At 45.4% G+C, this 24,111-nt stretch overlaps 1 protein-coding gene across 1 annotated transcript; it reads left to right on the top strand.

Annotated features, from left to right (window-relative positions):
- Window positions 1-1,851: 1,851 nt before the first annotated feature.
- On the top strand, window positions 1,852-23,993 carry DET1 (DET1 partner of COP1 E3 ubiquitin ligase). Its single transcript, XM_030576691.1, has 5 exons — window positions 1,852-1,964; window positions 2,325-3,421; window positions 11,224-11,414; window positions 14,572-14,763; window positions 18,901-23,993. Exons 2-5 carry the CDS (start codon window positions 2,339-2,341, stop codon window positions 19,088-19,090), a joined length of 1,656 nt encoding a protein of 551 aa, XP_030432551.1. The 5' UTR covers window positions 1,852-1,964; window positions 2,325-2,338; the 3' UTR covers window positions 19,091-23,993.
- The last annotated feature ends 118 nt before the right edge of the window (window positions 23,994-24,111 follow it).

Genomic DNA, 24,111 nt, shown 5'->3' with positions numbered 1-24,111 from the left:
GTGCTTTCCCAGGAGGGGAGGAAATACTGGAAAGTGAAGGGTCAGGAAGGCTCTATGGCGGATGGCCAATGAGAGCTGGACTGAAGAAAGCAGGCAATGGGGCAGTACAGGAGGGGGATGGTGCATCAGTCCCAGTCCTGAGGGGGGAACGCCCACAACACATTTTGGAAAGACATGTTTGTGACAAAGTGTAATGGAATGCACTCGTGTAGTCACCTTATGAAATATTTGAAAACTAATATCTCACTGGTCAATAATATCATGGTGGAATGTATGTAGCAACATGGTGTGTAAAGTTATGAAATTCCCCCCTGTATAATGTTAAAGGCCCATGTTTAAAGTCACATAGCCATCAGGTAAAGCTGATCAAGCAGGTCTTAAACAAAGGGAGGTGTTTTTACCTCAATTTGCATATGAGCTGTAAACAGAGTCCTCAGACAGAGGGGAGAGAAGGAACAGCATGAAATCTCTCTCCCCCACCGCCAACATGTCTCCTTGCCCTCCACTGGAAAGAACTTTAAGGGTCATTCTCTGGAAAATGCATTTCAAAGGGTGATTGAACTACACAAGTAAGAGGCAAAACCACTCCAAGTTTTCGCTCCCTATCCATCTCTCTTGAACAGTGGTTCTCAAACTGGGGCCGCCGCTTGTGTAAGGAAAGCCCCAGGCGGGCCGGGCCAGTTTGTTTACCTGCTGGGTCCATAGGTTTGGCTGATCAGGCTCCCAGTGGCTGCGGTTCATTGCTCCAGGACAATGGGGGCTGCGGGAAGCAGCAGTCAGTATGTCCATTGGCCCACACTGCTTCCAGCAGCTCCCATTGGCCTGAAGCAGCGAACTGTGGCCACTGGGAGCCGCGATTGGCTGGACCTGCGGATGCGGCAGGTAAACAAACTGGCCCGACCCGCCAGGGACTTTCCCTACACAAGCGGTGTCCCAGGTTTGGGAAACACTGCTTTACAGGGACAACGGACCTTTGTTATCTGATCTATCCAGGAGAGGGTAGTACATTTTTTGGGGGGAAATCCAGGACTGGGAGTGTGTTGGGGTTACTCTGCATGTGGTAATCAAAGTTGCTGGAAGCCAGAGTGTGGCTGGTGTTTGCTGACAGGCTGCTGGGGTCAGAATTGCTGGCCCAGGACTGTGGCTACACGCAGACACTCAGGGTGTGAGCTGCATGCTGTTTGGCAGGAGCCCAGGTTAGGAGCCACAACAGCAAAGCATTGTGTGGCACCCACGGTTGAAGGGCAGGGGTGACACAGCCCCTCGCTGCTCTGGGTTGCACCCCAAAATGTCATACAAGGGAAGTAGGGTAGTGCCCAGCTATTACTGCAGAAACCCCGGCCCCAGTAGGCAACCCAGAGAGGCCGACTAAATGCCCCCACCGATGGGCAGTGGGAGTGTGCCCCTGGGAGAGAGTTCCCAGATCGCACGGGGTTTACCCTACACCCGCCATGCCCCTCAGAGCCAGGCTCTCCCGGAGTCTGCCAGCAATGGCTGTAAGGCGAGGGAGCAGGGTGGGCACTGCACCCTGCCTGGCATGCCTGAGGGGGCACAGCTGGCTCTGGAGGGGTGCAGTGAGTACAGCTCCCTACTGGGGGATGCCTGGCCGGTGCCCTGGGGGGGGGAGGTCAGGGGTGCCCCGCACTGCTGGGGATGTGGGACCCGTCTCCCATGATGCCCGGCTGCCGCGGTTGCCATGGTCCCTGGCGGTTCTGAAGGACCCTTGGTTCCCCCAGCCCCCCGGTGACTCCTCCGGCCGCCAGGGGTCACTGTCTGCCGGCTGCGGCTGACACGCGGCGCCTGCCTGAGGCCCCGCCCCGTGGCCTCCGGAAGCACTTCCGGGCTGGCTCTCGTCACCAAGGCCGAGGAGGAGTCGTTAACAGCGGCGCCTTGGCGGAAAGATGGCGGCGGCCATAGAGTGACCGGACAGCGGAGGCTCCGGGATCCCGCTGCGGCCCGGAGAGGTGAGGAGACGCGCGACGCTCCCCGCTCTCGCCCCCGCACGCCCATCCCGGGGGACCGCGGCCCTGCAGCGCCCCGGCGTCTGGAAACCGCAACTTCCGTCTGCTGGGGCGGCCAGGCCCCCCAACTCTGTGAGCCTCCCACTCCCGGCCCCTGACACCGGGGCCGCCTCCGGGGGAGCCTCCCGCGCTCCCTCTTCTCAGCAGAGCACCCCGCCTCTAGGGTCCGAGCTGTGTTACCCTCGCGGTGCCCCTGCACCCCCAGGAGACGCTCTCCCATCTCCCCCCGCTCCCCACACGCGGTCTGGTATAGGGTCGTGCTGCTCCCTGTCCAGTACAGCGGCCTCTGTGTTTCCTTCCCAGGGAACGATGAAGTGATGGATCATGATGCTCCGACCATCAGGCCCCGCAGAATCCAGAACCAGAACGTCATCCACCGCCTCGAGCGCCGAAGGATCAGCTCTGGTAAGGCCGGCACCCATTGGCACCAAGTCCGGGTCTTCCACCAGAATGTCTTCCCCAACTTTACTGTGGTCAACGTTGAGAAGCCGCCTTGCTTCCTGCGCAAGTTCTCCCCCGATGGGCGCTACTTTATCGCTTTCTCCTCGGACCAGACCTCCCTGGAGATCTATGAGTATCAGGGCTGCCAAGCAGCAGAGGATCTTCTGCAGGGTTATGAGGGAGAGATCTTGGCCAATGGCAACGACCAAAGATCTGTCAACATCCGTGGGCGGCTCTTTGAACGTTTCTTCGTCTTGCTTCATATCACCAACGTGGCCTCCAATGGTGAGCACTTGAACCGCGAGTGCAGTTTGTTCACAGATGACTGTCGCTATGTAATTGTTGGCTCTGCTGCCTACCTGCCTGAGGAACCTCACCCCCCATTTTTTGAGGTTTATCGCAACAGTGAGTCAGTGACCCCTAATCCCAGGTCCCCCTTGGAAGACTATTCTCTGCATATCATAGATCTTCACACAGGTAGACTGTGTGACACAAGGACATTCAAATGTGACAAAGTCATCTTGTCTCACAACCAGGGCCTATACCTGTATAAGAATATCTTGGCTATTCTCTCTGTGCAGCAGCAGACTATTCATGTCTTTCAAGTGACACCTGAGGGCACATTCATTGATGTACGGACTATAGGTCGCTTCTGCTATGAGGATGATCTCCTGACCCTGTCCGCTGTCTATCCAGAAGTGCAGCGAGACACTCAGACAGGGATGGCAAACCCGTACAAAGAGCCCTTCATAAATTCTCTGAAACACAGACTGTTGGTGTACCTGTGGAGGAGGGCAGAGCAGGATGGGAGTGCAATGGCAAAAAGGAGGTTCTTCCAGTACTTTGACCAGTTGAGGCAGCTGCGCATGTGGAAAATGCAGCTGTTGGATGAGAGCCATCTGTTTATTAAATACACCAGTGAAGATGTGGTCACATTGCGGGTGACAGACCCTTCGCAGGTAGGCCCTGTCCTCTCTGGGCAGCTTATTGCTTTGTTGAGGTTATTCCCATGCAGATAAATACTATAAGCTACATTTCTGGTCTAAGTGCTGATTTGGGTCTTTGAGTGTTGGGTAGAAATGTTCTGTTCTCCACAGTATATAATTTGGATGCTGTTGTGAGGGGCCGTGGTGGTATCTTTGATTGCATTTAGTAAAATTCCCCCTCTTTCAATGTAAAAACATCATTGAAATTAGAGAGAGAAGACCAGTGTGGTTATCCAATTTCATCTTCCTGCAAATGAAGGATTGTTTCCTATACTACACTTATTGGTGCTTTGCCCAGTTTGTTTGTATTTTAGTAATCAGGATCAGGGACCTGTTATGCCTGGCATTGTACAAATACAGGCCTAAAAAATAGTCTCTGTCCTGATGAGTGTACAATCTGATTATAATAGTAGATGTCCCAAGTGACAGTATTTCTACTTCCCTTGGGACACTGCCCCACACGTTAATTGGAACTAATTATTGGGATTTGCTCCATAAAACTCATTTTAAATTTTTCTTAATTTCTTCCAATTATTCTGAATTATATCCTAGTGCTAGCCTACATATTGTAACCTTTTCCCATCTTTGGTATATATACCCTTCTGTTACCTGTAGATAATCATCCAGTCATTCCCCATCAGATGCCTTACACAAACTATACAATTAGTTCTTTAATTTAGCTTCTTATTCCAGCCCCTCCAGCCTGCTGATCATTTTGTTCCTTTTCTCCACTCTCACCAGTTTCTTTCTGTTGAAAGGTGCCCAGAACTAAACAGTGCTTCAGAAGCAGTCAGGCCAGAGTAATATAAAGAAAAGACTGTTAACTTCCCTACTCTGTGGTCTAGACACTCTGCATGTGCCACCCCAAACTGGCCTTTTTTTCTTTTCATATTGTATTGCATAGTTGGATCTCTAAGCCATTATTGCTTTCCAGATGCTTTTCTCCTATTAGGTGCGTGTGTTTGAGTATTTTTCAGATGAATTAGCTGGCATTTTTCCAAGCTGAATCTCACCTTTTCTGCTTACAATTCTAATCTCTCAAAACCTCTTACTATCTTTCTGTCCTGGATGGTATTCACAACTCCCAATTATGCCTGGAAGAATTCTGCACCAAAAAAATTAAGAATTCTGCACACAGTATTTTAAAATTCTGTAAAATTCTGCATATTTTATTTGTCAAAATAACAATATAATCACACCAGTTTCAATTATATTGGTAGTTTGTTTCAAAATACCTGTCAGCACGTATGTCTGTAACAATACAGACAACAAAAAAGATTCAGGAAATGGTTTTTGACAAATAGATTCCTTACTAGGCATATTAATACAGAACTTTGAGTAATAATTCATTTAAACTACAATACAGAAACATATTTCCCGCACCCCTCCAAAGCACTGCAAAGGCTTTGGGAAGTTGAGGGTAATGGAGGAGCGGAGGGAGAGGAAGTAATTGCTGAGAAGGAGCCTGGGAGAGAATCTAGAGGATTGTTGGGTGTGGGTATGGAACAAGGTGGTTTTGGGGTTTTTTTGGAGGGGGGGCAATTGTTAGGGAGTTGGGGAGCATCCCCCATGCAGACCTTGGCTGACCTCTAGCCTCTCCCATTCAGTCAGACACATCCGAACCTGTCCTTGTGTTTCCCTAGACCCCCACATCCCATTCAGCCAGGCATATCTGCAAATATGCCCATGTGGCCCTACACCCCCACTCCCCTCTTTCCCCATGTGGCCCAACATCCTCACTCAGCTATGCATAGCTGCCCCATCTCCATGTGTCTCTGCACCCCTACTTCACATTTAGCCAGGCATAACTGCCCGTATCCCCCTGTGGCCTTGGACCCCCATTCCCATTCAGCGTCTGGCTCATTGTTGTCACCCACTAGTTTCTGTGTTCCCGCGCCCGTCTCCCCTTACTAGCTATTATAACCCCAGTCTGCGTGACCCCTCCAGCAGCCCCATATGCCCCACTCTCTGTCCCCCCCCACAATTCCATGCCTCCTTACCTGGCCCTGCAGGCAGGGTGCTGTAAGGAAGACAGCATCTGCCCCCTCCCTCTCTACAGTTGGCTTCTCCTGCTCATGAGCCAGTTGCCCTCTCTTCTGACACCACATCAGCCCCTGGTGGGCAAAGGATATAATTGTAGCGTGACCCCTCACATGACTTCCCTTTGCCTTCCTATGAGAATCAATTATTTTGCTTGAGAAAAAAAATTTGCTGGGAACATTAATTCTGCGCTTGTGCAGTAGTGCAGAATCCCCAGTTTAGTATCATCTGCTATCTCTAACCAATATGTTGTTTACTCCCATTTCCAGGTCGGTACTAAGTTAAATCAGACCAGCTGTGATGCCAATCTCCGTGGTAGACATCCCTTACCCCTCTGCCCCCACCATAACACAACATGGTTATCATTGCCTCTTTTCCTAGAGATCTTCAGTTTTCAATCCACATGAGATTGGTCTGAGACTACTTTAAATTTTTTAATCTACTTAATTCCTTTCATCTGCTTTTTTTATAATTCTATTAAAGATGTCTGGCAAGAACTCTTGCTATACTTGCAGTGCTGCTTATTGCTCACAGTTCTGTTTTCTCTGGAAGTTTAGTGACCCCTCCCTGCCCCCCCTCAATATTTGCCCCATTGTTTTTCAAGGGCTAGAAGTTGGAATGAATGAATGTTAGCTGTTCGCTTTGAAACTTTCTTTGTGTGTTCCTTCTTCCATTGTGCACATATATTAGTCTGCTGTAAAGTCACAAAGAATGTTAGATCAGTGGTTCTCAAAGCCAGTCTGCCACTTGTTCAGGGAAAGCCCCTGGTGGTCCGGGCCAGTTTGTTTACCTGCCCTGTCTGCAGGTTCAGCCAATCGTGGCTCCCACTGGCTGCGGTTCGCCACTCCAGGCCAATGGCTACGGGAAGGGTGGCCAGCACATCCCTCGGCCCATGCCCCTTCCTGCATCCCCCATTGTCCTGGAGCGGTAAATTGCGGCCAGTGGGAGCCACAATTGGCTGAACCTATGGACGCGGCAGGTAAACAAACAGGCCCAACCCGCCAGGGACTTTCCCTGAACAAGCGGCAGACTGGCTTTGAGAACCACTGTGTTAGATTGTGTGTACTGTTTATTACTGTAAAATAGTTGAGGACTGAGCGTCTTCTGTAAAAGCAGCATTGAAATGTTTGTCTAACAAATACACATAAACAACATGGATATTGCAAAGATATTAAACCTTTGTCCAAGTGGGTTGCAACTTGGGATGTTTTAGGGCCCCCTTTACTGCTCCTGGAGTCTTGAGCTCCGTCAGTGGCCAAAAATATCATAAGCCTTCCTGATTAGGTGAATGCAACCAATTCTCTTGGATCTGGACTTTGACAGACATTTGTGTCTGGTCACTTCAATGCTCTCTAGACTGCTTCCATTTGAAGATCTTAGACTTCACAGCTGATGCAGATCGTGGCTGGCTTGAAGCCTCAGAGGCAGGCAGCAGACTACAGTAGTTACTCAGGAGATGAACTTAGCTTCCCATTAGTTTCTGGGTCCACTTCCAGATATTTACTTTGATCTGTGAAGCTCTATGTAAATTCTGGCTATCTGATCAGCTGAGGCATTCAAGATAACTGGTTAATAGGTTCTAGATTTAAGCATCTGTGGCAAGCAGTTCTGTGTGTAGGGCTCTCAGTTGTGGAAAGTCTTTCATTTACTTCTGATTTGAGGGAGCCAGAGCTTATTGACAGCTAGGCCCATCTCATCTCCTAGATTTTGCATGAGGAGGGGTTGGGTGGGTTGATATTTAGGATATTGGGTTTTTTGGTGTGTTAAGAGGGAAAAGTTAAGGTTTTAATTTTTGTTAAAACTCACAGGTTGTTTTTCAAATGCTGTACATGAAGCCTGAGTTTTGATAAACACATTTATGCATCTAATTAAACAACAAGTAATACAAAGTAAAGCAAAAATGGTCACGTTTTAGATGTGCCAACCTGGCCACAAGGTCCCTTCTTCATGCTCTGCCATTTCCACTGCTCTTGGATGGTTTCTATGGCAGCTGTAGCAGGGTTCTATATTTAGTGAAAATTCTGTTCTTTCCTCTGCACTTGAGTCTAACCTTTCCTTTGTTTGTTTTGATTATGCAGTGAGGCTTAAAATTATGATACAGTTGAAGATCTACATCTGGTTTCTCCTCCCATCTCCCCTTCTTGGGATCTGAGCTTTACATTGGCAGTGACATGGACTAGATGATTTAGTAGGTTTTTTCCATTTCATTTGTCTGATTAACACAAGCACAAGTAGTGGGAACCTATACTGAAAGTATGGAAGATGAATTCTCAGTTATTCAAATGGATCTAGACATGACACGTTCTCTGGAAACACTGTGTTTTTCTAAATAGCTATGTGGTTACCTAACTTATACCAAGTGTATAGCATAATGTCCCACCTAGGAACTACAAGTGGCTTTAAAATATAACTTGAGAAAAGTTTAGCACATTTCATTGACATATAATTACAGTAAATACAGAGATTCCCATAAAAGAAATATCTTACAAGTGTAATTTTGCTGGGTGGATTTGATTTAAATCAAATTGATTTAAATCACTAGTCAGGAAGACCTCAATTTAATCATGGATTTCTACATAAAAGTGCATTTTTGTTGGTTGTCATAACCTTAATACATACTCTTCACAGCTCAGAGATAGATGTAGGTGTCATTTTTAGAAGGTACACACTATGCATTTTTAAAGTGATTTATTTTGAAAACTTTTCAGATTAGTTTTACACCTAGTATCAGAAAACGAATGATTGTTTGGTTATTTCATTTGCCAAAGGTAATTGAAGCAGATATTTATGAAGTCATTGGGAGGTGAAGTATCTCCAGTTCAACAGGTTAATCATTAAATTTGGAGGATTTTCTTGCCATGCTGTATTAGGAAGCGCACGTCACCAGACACATTTAAATTGTTTTATTTAAAACAACATTATGTATTCTGGATTTTTTTCTTCAACAGCAAACATATAATATTTTAACAAAACAAGCATATGAATTTTTGAATTTAGTTAAACATTCAAGTTTTTTAAAATCAGGTTTGTTTTTGTTAAAATTGATTTTAACAAAAATAGTTAAGTGAAATATTAAAAAAAAAAAATTAAATCGACTTTGTCAGCCAGGTCAACATGAGAAACTTAAAATATTGGCTTCTGCAGCTAACTCAGTCTTCATCTTCATTTTCCTGTTTGTTCATAATCTGGAAAAGAAAAACAAGCTTTCCTGCTTTTTCAGGTCCCAAATGATTTCTCAGTTTGGAATGAATCAGTCCAAAGGAAGAAATATTCTTTTTACACCAGCAGAAGAAGCTACTACTTTAAAAAGTGAGATTATCACTTCAACAGTCTCTGAATCAAAGTGCTTAAGTGACTTCCACCAGTTCACTGGTGTGACGTTCTTTAAAACATCATCCGCAAACATATTGCTTGAAAGGTTCTTATTCCCAAACTGGATCTCTCTTTTACGGCCTGCTGCCATTATAGGTTTTCCCTTCTAGCGAGACAATGGAATGGTAGATCTCAAATCAATCAAGGCTGCACTCAGAAAGATCTCAAGATTTCTGGAATATGCTGCTCAACTAGTTTCACTTTTGTTTATACTGCCTGTCCCTCCCTTCTCACATTTATCTCCAGACTTTTTCTCCTTGTCCAGATCTATTCCACCCCCAACAATCTTCTATTCATTGAACTTTTTGAAACTTTGCACTTTTAGAGAGAGCGGTAAGGAAGTGACTCTGTGTACAAAAATTCGCAGAGGGACAATAGGGTTGAGGTCTGTTATTTCTCACCTTTATATATTATTTATTTAAAAACACTTTTGCTGTTAACAAGCATGTTATCTCTGGAGGCACAAATCCACAGTTTGAGAACTGCAAAACTAAGCATCTCTGATGGTATCTTCTAGACTGAACACTGAGTCTGACTGGGTAGATAGAAAGATTAACCTAAATAATCTATACAGAAGTCCCTGGAACTCCATAAGATTCGGAGCCTAATCCATGAACTGTTAGAACTCATTTACAAAACTTTTCTTAAACATTACATGAATATATTGTCTCATACTGTAGAGTTAGAATTTATAATCCCTATTCCATGATGAGGTATCTTTGAGCTATAATGTATCTTAATTAAAACTATCTTCATATGAGTTTTTTCCTCAAAAAGCATTTTATCAAAAAAATGTGATTTTTTTTTAAATCATTGATTTTTATCCACCGTGTAATTTTGCAGTTTTTAAAGTGGTAAATATTTGTACAGGAATGAGTCAAGGGTGGTCAAGCCCTTCCCTCTGCATTTCAGTCCTCAGGAGGTGGTGATTTAGCTAACGGTTCAGGTGATTGGGAGTAATATGTGGGTGTTTGGCAACTATCCGTTTCCCCCATTTTCTGAATAGTTTACTTACAATGTGTCAGTAACAGCTCCCTTGAGAGAGAAAACTGGATAGGGCGGACCAACTTCTCCAAAACCAACACAACTCTGTAACAAGCCATAGTCTAAAATCCGCCCCATTTTGAGAGACCCATCCGAGTTCTTCCCTCATTCTTCTTTTCCCCAGCCCACAAATTATTATTATAGGGTGAAGTCTTGAGGTGTGTCTACAGCTGGTTTTTTTTTTTTTTTTTTTGTAAAACGAGGCCAGTCTTGCATTGTGCGTATATCAGGGTGGAGTTTGTAGGTTGGAAACATGTTCAAACCTTCCCCAAGCATCTAATATAAATGGAAATCCTAAGGTCTGAGTTGCCTCCCCATTCTTCACCTACCAGACTGGGGGAGGAGAGGAAGCTCGGGACCTCTGCCTTGCAGTGGATGGTGCGGGAAGGGCTTCTGTCCAGCAAGGAGATGGGTCTTGGGGCTTCAGGGCACACCTGCCAGGGCTCGGGGATTCTTCAGGAGCAGGGCTGAAGCCCCAACCCCTGGCTCCCGGCAGGTGTGCCCCGGCTCTCGAACTTCTGAAGATTGAAGATTGTTGTATGTGGCTCGGAAGGCCAGTAAGTTTGGACACCACCGGTTTGGGAGTTAGTGTTTGTAGTAATTGAGTAACCTTACCTAGGGAAAAATTTACTGCAGAAGTACCTGAGTCATGTTTTGGATTTACAATTGCGATGGCACCTGGAAATTCTTGGCTAAGAGTGTCACTATTAAAAATAAATAGTTATTGTCTTTCAGGCTTTCATTTCTATACCAGCATGATACCTGGAGGGCAAAACTTTTGCAGGCAATGTTGGAACACAGTGCACTAAAAATATCTCATCTCTGCATGCTGGAAATATTAAGAGGGGAGGAAAACAATAAATGCCAAAAAAAAAAAAAAAGCTCTCAGCTCTTCACATACAGGAAAAATAATTTGTTGCCAGCCAGCATCTGGTTTAAAATCACTTCCCTAGCAGGAAAGAAAATTAAATCTGCCACTTTAAAAAGCATTTTATATTTGGTGGGGAGTGAGGAAGAGAAAACAGATATATTGACGTCCAATTTGAAATGAAAAATTGAAAGTGCATTTAGTTCCCTTCATAAATAATTACACTGTAGTGAATAGGCTGGATAATCTGGTACCGTCTGAGGTATTTGAATAGCATAATGAATTTGTATAGTGAATGTGAAATTCTCCTACATTGCAGAATAATCATGGGTAATCTTTTGTGTGTGTGTGTGGTGTGTGTATTGGGGGGGAGGGATTCCCAGCTAATATAGACCCTGTATTGTCTGTCTGCACTCTGTTGGAAAACCACTAACTCTGCTACTCTCTGCAGCCTTCGTTCTTTGTTGTGTACAACATGGTGACCACAGAGGTTATTGCTGTGTTCGAGAACACTTCAGATGAGCTACTGGAGCTCTTTGAGAACTTCTGTGACCTCTTCAGGAATGCCACCCTGCACAGCGAGGCTGTCCAATTTCCCTGCTCAGCTTCCAGTAACAACTTTGCCAGACAGATCCAGCGCCGGTGAGCCATTCGGAGCATGCCTTATACCATATAGGTACATGCTCAACACTGCCAGCCAAAGGCCAGTATCAAATAGCTGTGGCAATCTTGAGAAACAGCTCTTTAGTGACTGACTTGTGTATGAGTCCATTCTGAACATGGCGCATCTCACCACAGCCTTATGGGTTCTGAAATCCTGAACACTCAAGGCTGAGGCAGGGTACACCTAGTTCTGTATTCCACATTCACTGTCTTGAAAATGGTAGACTAAGGCTAGAAAGTATACAGCAGTGGTCCCCAACGTGGTGCCCGCGGGTGCTGTGGCGCCCGCTGGGGCATTTATGTGCACCCGCCTAGTGCCCAGCAGGGGAGAGATGCCACAGCCCTGCGCCTGCCGGGGACAGAGAACTCCGGAGGCTGCAGGCGCCGGTGTTCTCTGTCCCCAGCAGGCTTGGGGCTATCGCTTCTCTCTGGCTTCGAAGCCGGAGAGAAGCTGCGGCCCCACACCTGTCGGAGACAGAGAACTCCAGGGCTACAGGCTGCGGGCACCAGTGTTCTCTGTCCCTGGCAGGCACGTGGCCCGCCTAGTGCCCAGCATGGGAGAGAAGCCAGAGCCCCGTGCCTGCTGGGGACAGAGAACTCTAGGGCTGCAGGCTGTGGGTGCTGGTGTTCTCGGTCCCTGGTAGGCGCGGAGCTGTGGCTTAAGCTGGAGAGAAGCCGCAGCCCCGCGCCTGCCGGGGACAGAGAACTCCGGGGTCACAGGCACCGGTGTTCTCTGTCCCCAGCAGCGCGGAGCCTGCCTAGTGCCCAGCATGAGAGAGAAATGGGGGCCCCGCACCTGCTGAGGACAGAGTACTCCAGGGCTGCAGGCGCCGGCATTCTCTGTCCCTGGCAGGCACGGGGCTGTTGCCTCTCTCCAGCTTCTCTGGGGCTACAGGCTGTGGGCACCAGTGTTCTCTGTCCCCGGGCCGCAGCTTCTCTCCGGCTTCGAAGCTGCAACCCTGGCCCTGCCAGGGGCAGAGAACTCCGGGGCTGCAGGCTTCATTCTATGTTACAGTAAGAATAATAAATATATTTGGACCACCAGTTCAACAGTGTTTTACTTTTTTAAAATAATGTAAGATAAAAACAGTTTGATATTTATTTTGTAAAAACTCCTTAATTTTTCTTACAGGTAGATAAAAAAGAGCAAATTCACATGGTAAGGTGAAAAAGTAATTGCCGAATAATTAAATTAATACCTTTTTATATGTAAAATTACCCTTTTTATCTTATGGATTCATATATTATGTAATATTAAATATGATGTTTTTCGTATTATTTAATGTACAAATACAAAATAAGCCTTGAAAAATTGTTGGCACCCGCCACACTCTTCTGAAAACATGAATGTGCTGCTGACCACAAAAAGGTTGGGGACCACTGGTATACAGTGACAACCTAAAAACCGAACCCAACCCTAGGGGGAGAGATTTCTGAGGGAAGAATGCTGCCAGCACACTTTGTGCTGTGTCTTCCTCTGCAGCGGTTTAAGCGATGCTGTCTGAATAGTTAGGGCCCAAAGCTAGGATTTGTTAAACCAAAAATGTCACCATATTAGGGATTTATTTTGCAAGACAGGTTTCCCCAAATGTAATATGAATAAAACTCTGTGTTTGTGGCATTTTCTACAATTTCAGCAAAAAGTATGCTGTTCCTTTTTTCAACTGAAACTTCCTTTCCAGTGTGAAAGTAAAACTGACCAATCTAATGTCACAGTGAAAGTGTGGAGTGAGATATAAAAGTAAATAAGGCTTCTAAAATTCTTTTAAATACACGAAAGTCATGTTAGTAATGCAGGTGGTGATGTTTCTAAAATGTGGTCCTAGGAATATGTGGTGATATACCCAAGTGTGCCAGAGTCTCTTGTACTTCCCACAATTAATTTAACTTCAGCATAACTATGTAGTGACCATTTCTGCCATTGCTTATAGGGGAGACTTCTGTTGATTCAAGCTGTTGAATCCATGCAAGTGAAGGAGACTTATTCGTCTTGTATATATCCATAACTCCCACTGGGGATTCCTTACTGCTTGTGAGAGACAGAACTTAATGCAAACATGTGAAGTGCTGCTCTTGTTTTGTAGCTGAAACCAGAGGCAAGAACCTCTTTAGCCTTCTGGTCCGCAACCTTTTTGTGGGCAGTAGCACATTCAGGAATTCAGCTGTTGGTGGTCAGAGCCTATAATGGGGCTAGTGATGGGGTGCTAGGGTGCTTATTAAATAAGTAAAAGCAGCAAAGAATGTTGGATATTTCCATTACATGCATCTGAGGAAGTGGGTATTCACCCACGAAAGCTCATGCTCCAAAACGTCTGTTAGTCTATAAGGTGCCACAGGATTCTTTGCTGCTTTTACAGATCCAGACTAACACGGCTACCCTCTGATACTTGATATTAAATAAGTAAACACAATAGGCCCTTGCCCTGAGAGTTTACAGCAATATAAACTGTTCCTGATAAGTGGCTTTTATACCGCTGGTCTCATAAAAGTTGGATCTCAGCAACAGAAAGCTCAGATTCTGCTTACTAACTTCTAAAGAAGAAAAGCTCCAATCCAGATAAATCATTTCACAGGAAAGAACGTTTCAGACTGTGCTGAGCTAAACAGCTGCAGGCTTCTCTTCAAGGTTCTTCTTCTTCTACAGTTTCTTCCCTTTATGCAATGAAAACATAATGGCTGGAGAGAGATGGATTCCCAAGTCCTTCTTCAACCTCAGGAATTCAGCTGTTCTAGCACAACTTTCAGGCTTCACTGACAATGTTTACAATCTTTGCAGTAAAACCTGGACTGACTAAGCTACTACTCCATCTTTCCCCATTTCTGATCCTTATTTTTCCAGTACTGCAAGGCAGCTGTAGCTAGATCTTATGGAATGACAAGTTCCTATCCACTTATCAGTCCACATAGTTCCAAAACAGAATAGGAACACTGATTGTAGAGCAGGTGAAAGGTCACCAAAATTGAGACTGATGGTGTTTTAGATGAATTACAACTTCTGAACTTAGTAGTACTGTTCTTCTAAACTGCTGCTGTTTTGATTTTTGTTATTTCTGTCCTTTTTGAACACTAATGTATCTACATTGTGCCATTTACCTGTGTGCTTTGCAAATAAAATGTGTCCCTTTGTGTGTTTCAGGTTTAAGGACACTATTGTGAATGCAAAGTATGGAGGGCACACAGAGGCTGTGCGAAGGCTGCTAGGTCAGCTCCCAATCAGCGCTCAGTCTTACAGCGGCAGCCCTTACCTTGACCTCTCCCTCTTCAGTTATGATGACAAGTGGGTGTCAGTCATGGAACGGCCAAAGACGTGTGGAGATCACCCCATCAGGTATGAAGAAGAGTCAGAAATTGCACATGGCTAGGACTGAATGTGTGTTTCTCAGAAATGTACACGTGTCTCGACTGTGTCTCAGACTGAAGTGTACATATAGGGATGTTTGCCTTTTCTCCTCCTCTGTCCCATTCCAGCAAAGTCCTTGTTTAGATTATTCTGGAGAGACCAGTAAATTAGGAAGCTCTGCCTTTCCTCTCCTATGGACTGTGCCTATTTTACATATGCACATTTACATTTGGCTCTTTCAAAAGTGGAGTTGAAGTGCATTGGTCATGCTGAGAGGCAGAAATGGGTAGTGAAACTTTAACATCTTTTTATAGGAACATTAAATTCCTCTTCTTCTCAGACTCCAGCCTTTTGCTATGACAGCCAGCATGCTGTGGTTGCAATGTATGAGTCTGCTTTGCCACGTCAAGAAAATGCTCATTTTGGGAGGTGGGGCTGGCCAGCACTTATACAAGTCTGATTTGTTTAAATGTCTTTGTATGTTATATGTTACCCATAACATTCACAACACTGGTTTGACTGTCTTCATACTCCGGTGTCTGTAACGCACACTGAGAAACTTAGAAACCAAAGTCATCTTTCACTACGAACTTTATTCCTCTTCATTTAACAAACATTGGAGTCCATGGTCCCCTTTTCCCTATCGGCTCTTGTGTTTCTCATGAATTGGAAACCTATAATACATAAGAAACTTGCTTGAACAGCAGAACCTTTGGTCAGACCTAAGGGCCGTTCTGCTTATTTCTGTCTGTGCCTTAACAGGAATATGCCTAACCTTGAAAGTAGGGAGGTTTGCAATGCTCCTTGCAGACTAACGGGAGCGTGCACATTTCTATCTTGGGCATGCACAAATTGTTTCTGTTTATTGGCCACAGCAATGGATTTCAAGAACAGCTGTTTGGATTCTGGCACTTCCCCCACCATATTCAAAACGTCTTAAGGGAGATCATACTTTGGGCCTAAATGTGCTCAGTGTCCGAAGGCAGAAAACTGCACAGCTCTTAGTGCTTGCAGAGCGAAATAAATCCTACATTTTGTGAACAAAGAGAGACAGATCAAAGAGTTAATACTGCGATCTGTGACTGCCCTGATGTCAGTGTTTTGATCTGCCCAGAGAGATGGGGAAACAGGTCGCAACCACCAACTTAATTGCTGTCTACAGTATTCCCTCCTGCACCATGCACACTATACCTGCTTAAGATTTGGGAACTTCTGACCATTCATACACACACAATCCCCAAATCTTAGCTATTTAATTGATTTCCCATGTACGGTTTGGTTTGAGCTCAAACTTTGTACAGTCTGCAGAGAAATATCTGCTGCTTTTTCTGTCGCTGTACTTGATGTTCAGAGATCTCACTGGGTGGTGTTTGTCTGCATCTGCCAACATTTGTGCAGCTTCTACAGACAAAAGGGAGTGGGACTGCAGACATTTGCTGTGGTCACGTCTTCTGTAGTAAACAAAGCAAACTACCACCTTCCCACTCTCCCCTGAGTAGACGTGTAGCTTTGCGCTTTAGAAGATCAGGTTATAAAATGCCAGCGTCAATCAGGACTTGAATAGGGCTTTGGAGCTGTGGGGGTGCTCCTGCTTCCCAGCTGCCTGCTTATAGTATGCAGGGTAATTCAACAGCAGAAGTAACCCTTAACCCTTCAACAGCTGGAAAAGTGCTGCTGTGTTCCTCTCTCACAAGACAGTGATTAATAAGATACAACAGTGGCCCATCATGTAGAAAACGGTTTTGAAATAAAGACGCGTTAGCTTTATTTTCTCATTACTGGTAATGTAGGATTTATAGTGACAGTTCCATGCACCTGGCATTGGCACAGAGCCCATCAGCAGCCCAAGGTACACTCAATCTGTATTTTCTTTTCTTTTTGGAGGTCTCATAGTTGTGTCCTGCACCAACTCAGCACCCACTCCTGCTGCCTTTAGTTTAACTCCTCCCCACTCTTAGTTTTATTTTCTCTTCCCCTGGAAGGCTGCAGCAGTCCTCTCTCTCAGCTGCTGGAGTGGTTAACATCCTGCTTCCTGGCCTCTTTGCTGATGGAATGGCTTCAGGGCCTTTCCCCCAATATCTGTTTACAAGAGGCTTGGCAGCAAACTCACAGCAGGGAACTGCAAAACTTGTGGGGGAGATGCATGGGCTGCCAAATCCTTAACACAGCAACTCCTGTGTTAGGGGTTAAAGCTTTTAAATCTAAAGGGTTAACAAGGAGCCTACTTAAAGAAGTGGACTGCAGATAGATTCACCATTTTTGTACAAATTGAAAAGGCTGGTCTTGTTGTTTTTTATTAACACAAGGTCTTATATTTCAATGCCTAGTTTATCCACAGAGTGAGAGTCCATGGAAATGGCCTCTGATTGCAGAGCACTTTTTAAAAATACCACCCGAGCACATCTTTGAGATTACCTGAGATTACAGGGAGCTCATCCTGAGTGTGTTTAAATTACATTGAATTGTGGCGAGCGGAGCAGCCTATAGGCCATGTTTTAGTTAGAAAGCAATCCCCCACATGCCTAGTTCTGTGTAGGAGGGAGCTTTTTGGAAAGCCAGCTACCAAGATTGTAGCTCTTTTGCTTCATTCATGTGTAATTGGCAGGCCAGTTGGTTGGCACTCTTATTCAGGTGAGGAGTTAGATTGGAGAGGAGAATGGCATGCTAGAAAAATGCAAGGAATTTAGCAAGCTGTATTATCAAAACCTGGAGGGTGTCTGATATTGAAAGAATCTGTCTGGAGCCATTGCTGCCAGCCTAAGAGCTGTGAGTGTATCAGGCTAGCAGTGGTGTTGGGAAGAATGTGCTCTGATACAAAAGCAATTTTGAGCTAAAACCAGAGGCAAATGCAAACAACCAAAAGCTGCAAGGCAGGAAGGAAATGGAGACAGATAGAGAGAGAATGACCACCACAAGTCTGTGCTCGGAAAAAGGTCCTAATCGTGGAACCAACTTCAGGGCCAGTGCTGATGGATTTGTGTAATAACAGGAGGCTATTTGGATTTCAAATTATCTGAAGAACCTACCGAAGTATTGAGCGGAAGGTGAAGTTGCAGAGATCCTTGTGTTCTCCTAGAGATGTAGGGGGAGCAGCTTGAAACAGCATAACTCTTGGACATGGAGAGGAGTTCCTCCGCACTGGAAAGATCAAATAAACAAAGGAGTGCTAGGCAGAACTCCCTTTAGAGGCAGCCAACGCTGCTCTGCTTATGGCCTGGAAAGTCAGTGAAGAGCACTGTCCACTTCTTACCTGAGCCACATTGCAGAGCACTCCAGGTTTGGGGAGCAAGGGTCCAATCTGAGTCTTGAAGGTGGATCTCTGCATGGTAGTACATTAGGTGATCTCTTTCCCTTTCCAGATCACCCAGATTTGCTGTGATTCCTGCATTTGGCCATTAAGCGACTTTCTCCTAGACTCTTGCATTGAGAGTTTTCACTGGAAATCAGCAAGTGACTGTGAAGTCTGGCTGTAAAGTAGTGTAAGGCACCTTAGAGCAAAGCCAAGTCCAGTAGCTCTCTTGCATCTTCTGAATGGGGACACAGCAAGGGGACATGATGTGTGAGAAAGCAAGTCACATAGCAGCAATGTGGTGTTGTGAAGTCTTTTTGATAGAACAGGAGAGGGACAATGCATTCTCACAGGTGGAGAGTGAAGGCTGTTGTTTAAAAGTTACTAAAAGGAATGGCTCTGTATTCTCATTTGCTCATGTGTAACTCCCATTATGACTATGGGATATGTTTGCATCAGTAGGATGGGAGGGAGCCAGTATGTATTTTATTAGAGATAAAGCCTTTCATTTCTAACCGTGGATCCAGAAATCAGAGCACGCAAGAGTGAAATACAGCCCTTTGCAAGAGGCTTCTCTCATTTATGGCACTAAAATGAGATAAAATGTTAGAGATTAAAAACTTCTACCCAGGAAGGGACTTTCCCTGTGTGACCTTCCATCATTTGTATTGCTCAGTGCAGGCTGAGTCTGTCGTACCATATTGCCAGCATGTTTTGGTAAGGGAATAAGGAGCAGTCATCAGTGGCACCAGTCCCTTTTCATGCAGAGTTCAAGATGGCAAAACCAGTGAGCAGGAATAGACGTAATCAGCATTCTCTGCTTCTCTTCCTTACAGATTTTATGCCCGAGATTCTGGCCTTCTGAAGTTTGAAATCCAAGCAGGACTCTTGGGCCGACCCATCAATCACACAGTACGACGCCTGGTTGCATTCACCTTTCACCCCTTTGAGCCCTTTGCCATCTCGGTGCAGCGGACTAATGCAGAATATGTTGTTAATTTCCACATGAGGCACAGCTGCACATAGTACAATACTGGGCTGGGGCAGCTGTTGCCATTGTGAACACACCAAAGCCGGACACTCATGCCTTCTAGGAAACCAAACCATTGGTCACCGAAGGAACTTGACCTGGAAGCCCTACCAACCAGCATTGTTCCCCAGCATCTGCAGCTGGCACTCGTAAGCCATTGGAAGAGAATCCCGTTATGCTTCTGAAGAAGCCATCTTAATTGGAGATTAGTCTTGTGACCTTTTCTTTCTATAGATACCATCCAGTTCATATTGCCAAAGCCCCTTGTTGCATTAAACCCTGTCTTTTCCCACACCTGTTGGTGAACAAAATGTAGCCGAGAAACCTTGCCTGTTTCCCCAAGGAGTGTCGTCTTTTCTCTTGCTTTATCTGTTTTTGTGATAGGAAAGACAGAGTTCTCAAACACTCCTCCTATACCGGCGCCCTTCTACTTAGTCAAGACAAGTAGCCCATCTTACAGAGTGAGAATTGAAGCCACGGTGGTGGGGTTTTTTTATTTGTACCTTCACTGTTATGAGGAAACTAAACTAGCTCTTGTGATTCACACAGTGCACTCAAGGCATTAGGGGAGAAAGGTCTCTGTTAGTGGGGTGGTCTAGTAGTTAGAGCAGGTCACTGGAATCAGGGGAGATTTCTGTTCCTGACTCTCATGCAAGTCACTTAATCTTTGTGCCTTAATTTCCAACCGTAGAATGAGGATGTGACCTTCTGAAAAGCACTTTGAGCCCCTCAGATGAAAGGTGGCAGGTACCAAGGAAGGGAAGCCAGAACAGCTGACTGCATGCCTAATGAGTGAGCTAGTGTGTAGGGTGGGAAGATGGGTAGCTAGCAGCAGGAATGCATGAGAGAGGCTTAGGGAAAAGAGCTGCATGGACCGAGAATGTGTCCCCAGGAGTAGGTGTCGTCCTCTTCCCTCACCCTGCTTCCACTGACAACGGTGAGAGGGAGCCAGCCCCAGTCTCTGGTGCATGCCAGGTACATGAATGTGGAGAATGTCTGTCTGACTTGTGGAATCCTTGTCTTTCCCATGGCTACTATGTGATTGCTCAGACTGTAAGGTTATAGTCACCAGGAGATAACGGGGTTGACCTGAGAGAGCTGATTTCAGAGTGTCTGCGTCTGTTTGGCACTGGAATGTCACATGCTTGCCTTTCCCCTGAAGTTAGAGGACAGCTAGGCTGGATTTTGCACTGGGAGAAGGGGAGACTTGTGTATTACTGGGAGCTTGTAGCTGAAGGTCTGACTTTGCTGACTTACTGCTGCCTGTCCTCTCCTGCTTCACACCCTATTCTTTATGAGAACTGGGGATGAGGTGGCAAGGGGTGCCAATGGGTGACTGCCTGGGATTGAAGCACAGCTTGCTGGTATATCGCTGTACACTTGAAGCAAGATTGACTTCTACGTTGTCTGAGATGTCTGCAAAATGAGCTGCTAGACTTGAATCCAGAAGATGTGCACCTAAATGCCTCTGGGTCTGAGCTTGTGCAGGCTTATATAAATGCTGGCCCTACTTTGATCTGAAGATCACTTAATTGTTGGCTGCATTTGTACTACAAGGTAGCACATGGGCTTTCTCAAAACCTGTGCATACCAAAATGTGCATGTTGCTAGAGAGTGTTGTCATCTTAGGCAAACAAGGCTGGTTAAAGGTGCTGTATTGACACTGGAAACTGCTGTTTTTTGATGCACATGATGGGCCATGACAGGGCACTGTCCTTGAGGGCACCCCCCCTCGAAGGAAAGCCCTTCAGACTAAAAGCCCATTCGTATCTGCTGAAGGTATTAAAAAGGGGGCCAATTGTGAGTAATATGTTGTGGCCACTTGTCTGCTCAGAAAATCCTGAGTCACAAGCTCATCTCAGACATCACTGAATAGCTATCAGATAATCTTATTTTTGTCACTATTGACCTGGGCAGGGTTTGGATACCTCACCTAGATGTGACAAGCTCCACATCCCATCCTGGATTCCTTGAGCCATCTTGTCCTTTGGATGTTTACAGCCCTCAATGTAGTTCTTTTGCTCTATCTTCCTTTCTTCTGTCCTCCCAAACACAGCCCCATCACAACGCTATACAGCAGTTTTTGTATAAGGATCTCAAAGCACTCTTACAAAAGTATTGCTGCCATTTTGCAGATGATGAAATTGAGAGTCAAATGATATAATTCATATGACCTTGTGTAAACTGAGTGTAGAATTGACTTCCAGTTCTAACCAGTAGCCCATCTGCATCTGTGCAGGATTGCTCAGGGCTTTCAAAGCCTGGCTGTGGAAAATGTAGTCCTAGGACAAGAATACATATTTCTTTGTCTTCTTTCCCAGGGTATTTGTGCTGATGGGAAGTTTCTCAGGGCTGTAACAAATGATTTCAGGTTGGGAGGCCACTTGCTGGGGGAGGTGTCAGGACATGCATGCAGTAGTGCCTCATTCCTCTCCAGCTCAGAACACTATTTTCTTTCACCTACAACCTGTTTCTCAAACTCTTTCTATTAAAGCTCCGAGCAGGGAGTCTTCGCACATTGTCTCCTTGATAAAATGCACTGCAGTTGATAGATAACTGAGCTATCTGCTTTCTCTCTCACCAAAAGTTCACTCTTCATTACCCTTTTCCATTGTTAATGTATCTTTCTGTCTTTCCCAGAAGTTCTCAGCAGTTCCCATTAACTCCTTGATGCCACAAGCTAGTGGTCCCTCTCCCTGGATCTCCAGATGGGGTGGAGCAGTGCCTCAAAATAGCTCCGCTTTCTGTTGATATCATTTCCTTTAAGTGGTATAAGTCAGTGGTTCTCAAACTTGGGCTGCCGCTTGTTCAGGGAAAGCCCCTGGCAGGCCCGGCCGGTTTGTTTACCTGCCGTGTCCCTTGGCCTGCACCGTTTCCTGTAGCCCTCATTGGCCTTTAGCAGCAAACTGTGGCCAGTGGGAGCCACGATCAGCCGAACGAAACAGCCCGGCCCGGCCCACCAGGGGCTGTCCCTGAATGAGCGGCAGTCCTAATTTGAGAACCACTGGTATAAGTAACAACCATATTAACAGCTCTGCCACTAAATTGTGTAATCTTAGGCAAGTCACTTCCTCTTCCCCTGCCTCAGTTTCCTTATCTGTAAAAGGAGGTGATGTGGACTCACGTTTGTAAAGCACTTTCAGTTCTGTGAGTGAAAAGTACCAGATAAGTGCTAAATATTGTTTTAATGTTTTTTCTGGAGGCACAGATGTATGGTTGTGAGGGGTATGAACTGCATTAGTGCAGCACTGTAGTGCTGCTACATTTTGTATCTACAGTGAAGGATTCATGTTACCACAGGAGTGTGTTGAAAGAAAAGCCTGTCTCATTCTCATGCTTGACATTTTGATTTTTTTATTTAAGAAACAAGAAGTGTGGGAGTAGGGGCAGGACATATATTTTCTACCTAATATTTTTACTAGGTTAGGATGAGAACTGTTAAGCAACGCAAGATAAATACCAGAATAAACAAGAACTTGTTTCATGAGTCTGACTTGTATCCTCTTTCCAAGATCTCCTATCAGATATCAGTGGTAACTCAAATCCTTTCATTAATAAAAAACAGGGTGCATTTGTCTTGAGGAGTCATGACCTATATGTGTAGGAGGGTCTGCATAAAGTCTAGGGTATTAATTCATTGTGCTGAAGTTTCACCTTAAAGCAGTTAAGATGCTCCTATGGACTCATATGTATGGACAATAGTGTGAGTTAATGGCAAAGGTGGGACGCACTCCTCTCTCCCACTTCGGTGTTCAAGTTGCCAGCCACACTTGTGAACATAGACTTTTTCCTTCTGCCTGTCCCTAGGGCCTCATCCTATGGCTATTTTATCTACTGTCCCTGAGACATTAACATGAAAGTTAAGCCAAACTGGGTGGCTTTGCAGGGCTGTCACCAACACTTTTTAGTGTGGGTCAAAAATACTGGTGGGTTTTGTTTTGATTTATGCATTTTTTTTACTGCATGGTCCTCCCAGGTGGAATGTGCCTCCGCTAGCTTGAACAGTGGCTGCCAGTGCCCAAATGGGCCCGATCTGAGGCTCCACACCTTTGGATTTCTCACTGCTCTGCTGCACTGGGTACTCAACAGCAACAGTGTGGTGTGCACCTCCATACTCAATCTCAAGCAGGAGAGCACCGGAGAGGCCAATATCTTCACTTCCTGAGCCCTCTCCCTCTACTGTGTGTAGGGTTCTTTATTCTATGGCTTCTCTTGAGCTTTGTGTCAGAATGACCCCACAGAAGCCCTTTAGCACTGAGCACTCCTCAGTTCAGTTCTGAACTAACTGGCAGGGAAACTCATGCCTTGAAAAGACAGTGTGTTGGTTAACAATGGATCTACTTTATGCTTTCTGTGACTTCAGCCATCTTTGATCTGGCAGACAATCAAAATAAGACTGGGTCAGTTGTGTGAGGATTATATATAGCCGTATTAAGTGACAAGCTACAGAAATCATTGTGGGCTCAAAAATGCAACCTTCTGTACATCTGTGTATTCATCTAAAGGTAGATCCCTTCTCAAGTCTCCTTTCAGTTAACCTTCAAGCAGTGACTTCCTTTGCACCATTTCTGCCCTCTTCCTTGGCTTTGTTCCCTTGCAGTCCCAGTGTAATTATGGGAGCGGCCCTTTATTCACATGCGCCAGAGTATCTGGTAGGCTTGTTTAGGACTTTTCTGACACGGGGAGAAAAAACAGGTTTGTGACTTTCTGCAACTTTTTTACGGTCTTTCCTGTCTCTCTTCTCCCACCACACTCCCTTCTATGGGAACCATTTCATCCGTGGGGAAAAGGGGATGAAGTCACTGAGGTCTAGTGAAACCTGGTTTGCTTCTGCTATGTTTTTTTATTTAGAAGAGTGACTGTAGAAGACATTTTGTAATCAATAAATCATGTCCCAGGTGTGATGGTCCTTTGTTCATGCTACTCATGCAATGACAGGGGCCAGGTTGTTAGTGTGTCCTTGTGCCTTTCTGCCTCCCTGGCATCATGTCAAAAGTTGTTCTCTTGTCAGAGTAAT

The sequence above is a fragment of the Gopherus evgoodei genome, chromosome 10 (genome assembly GCF_007399415.2).
Source record: "Gopherus evgoodei ecotype Sinaloan lineage chromosome 10, rGopEvg1_v1.p, whole genome shotgun sequence".
Taxonomy (NCBI): Eukaryota; Metazoa; Chordata; order Testudines; family Testudinidae; genus Gopherus; species Gopherus evgoodei.
This window is presented reverse-complemented; position numbering and strand designations above follow the sequence as displayed.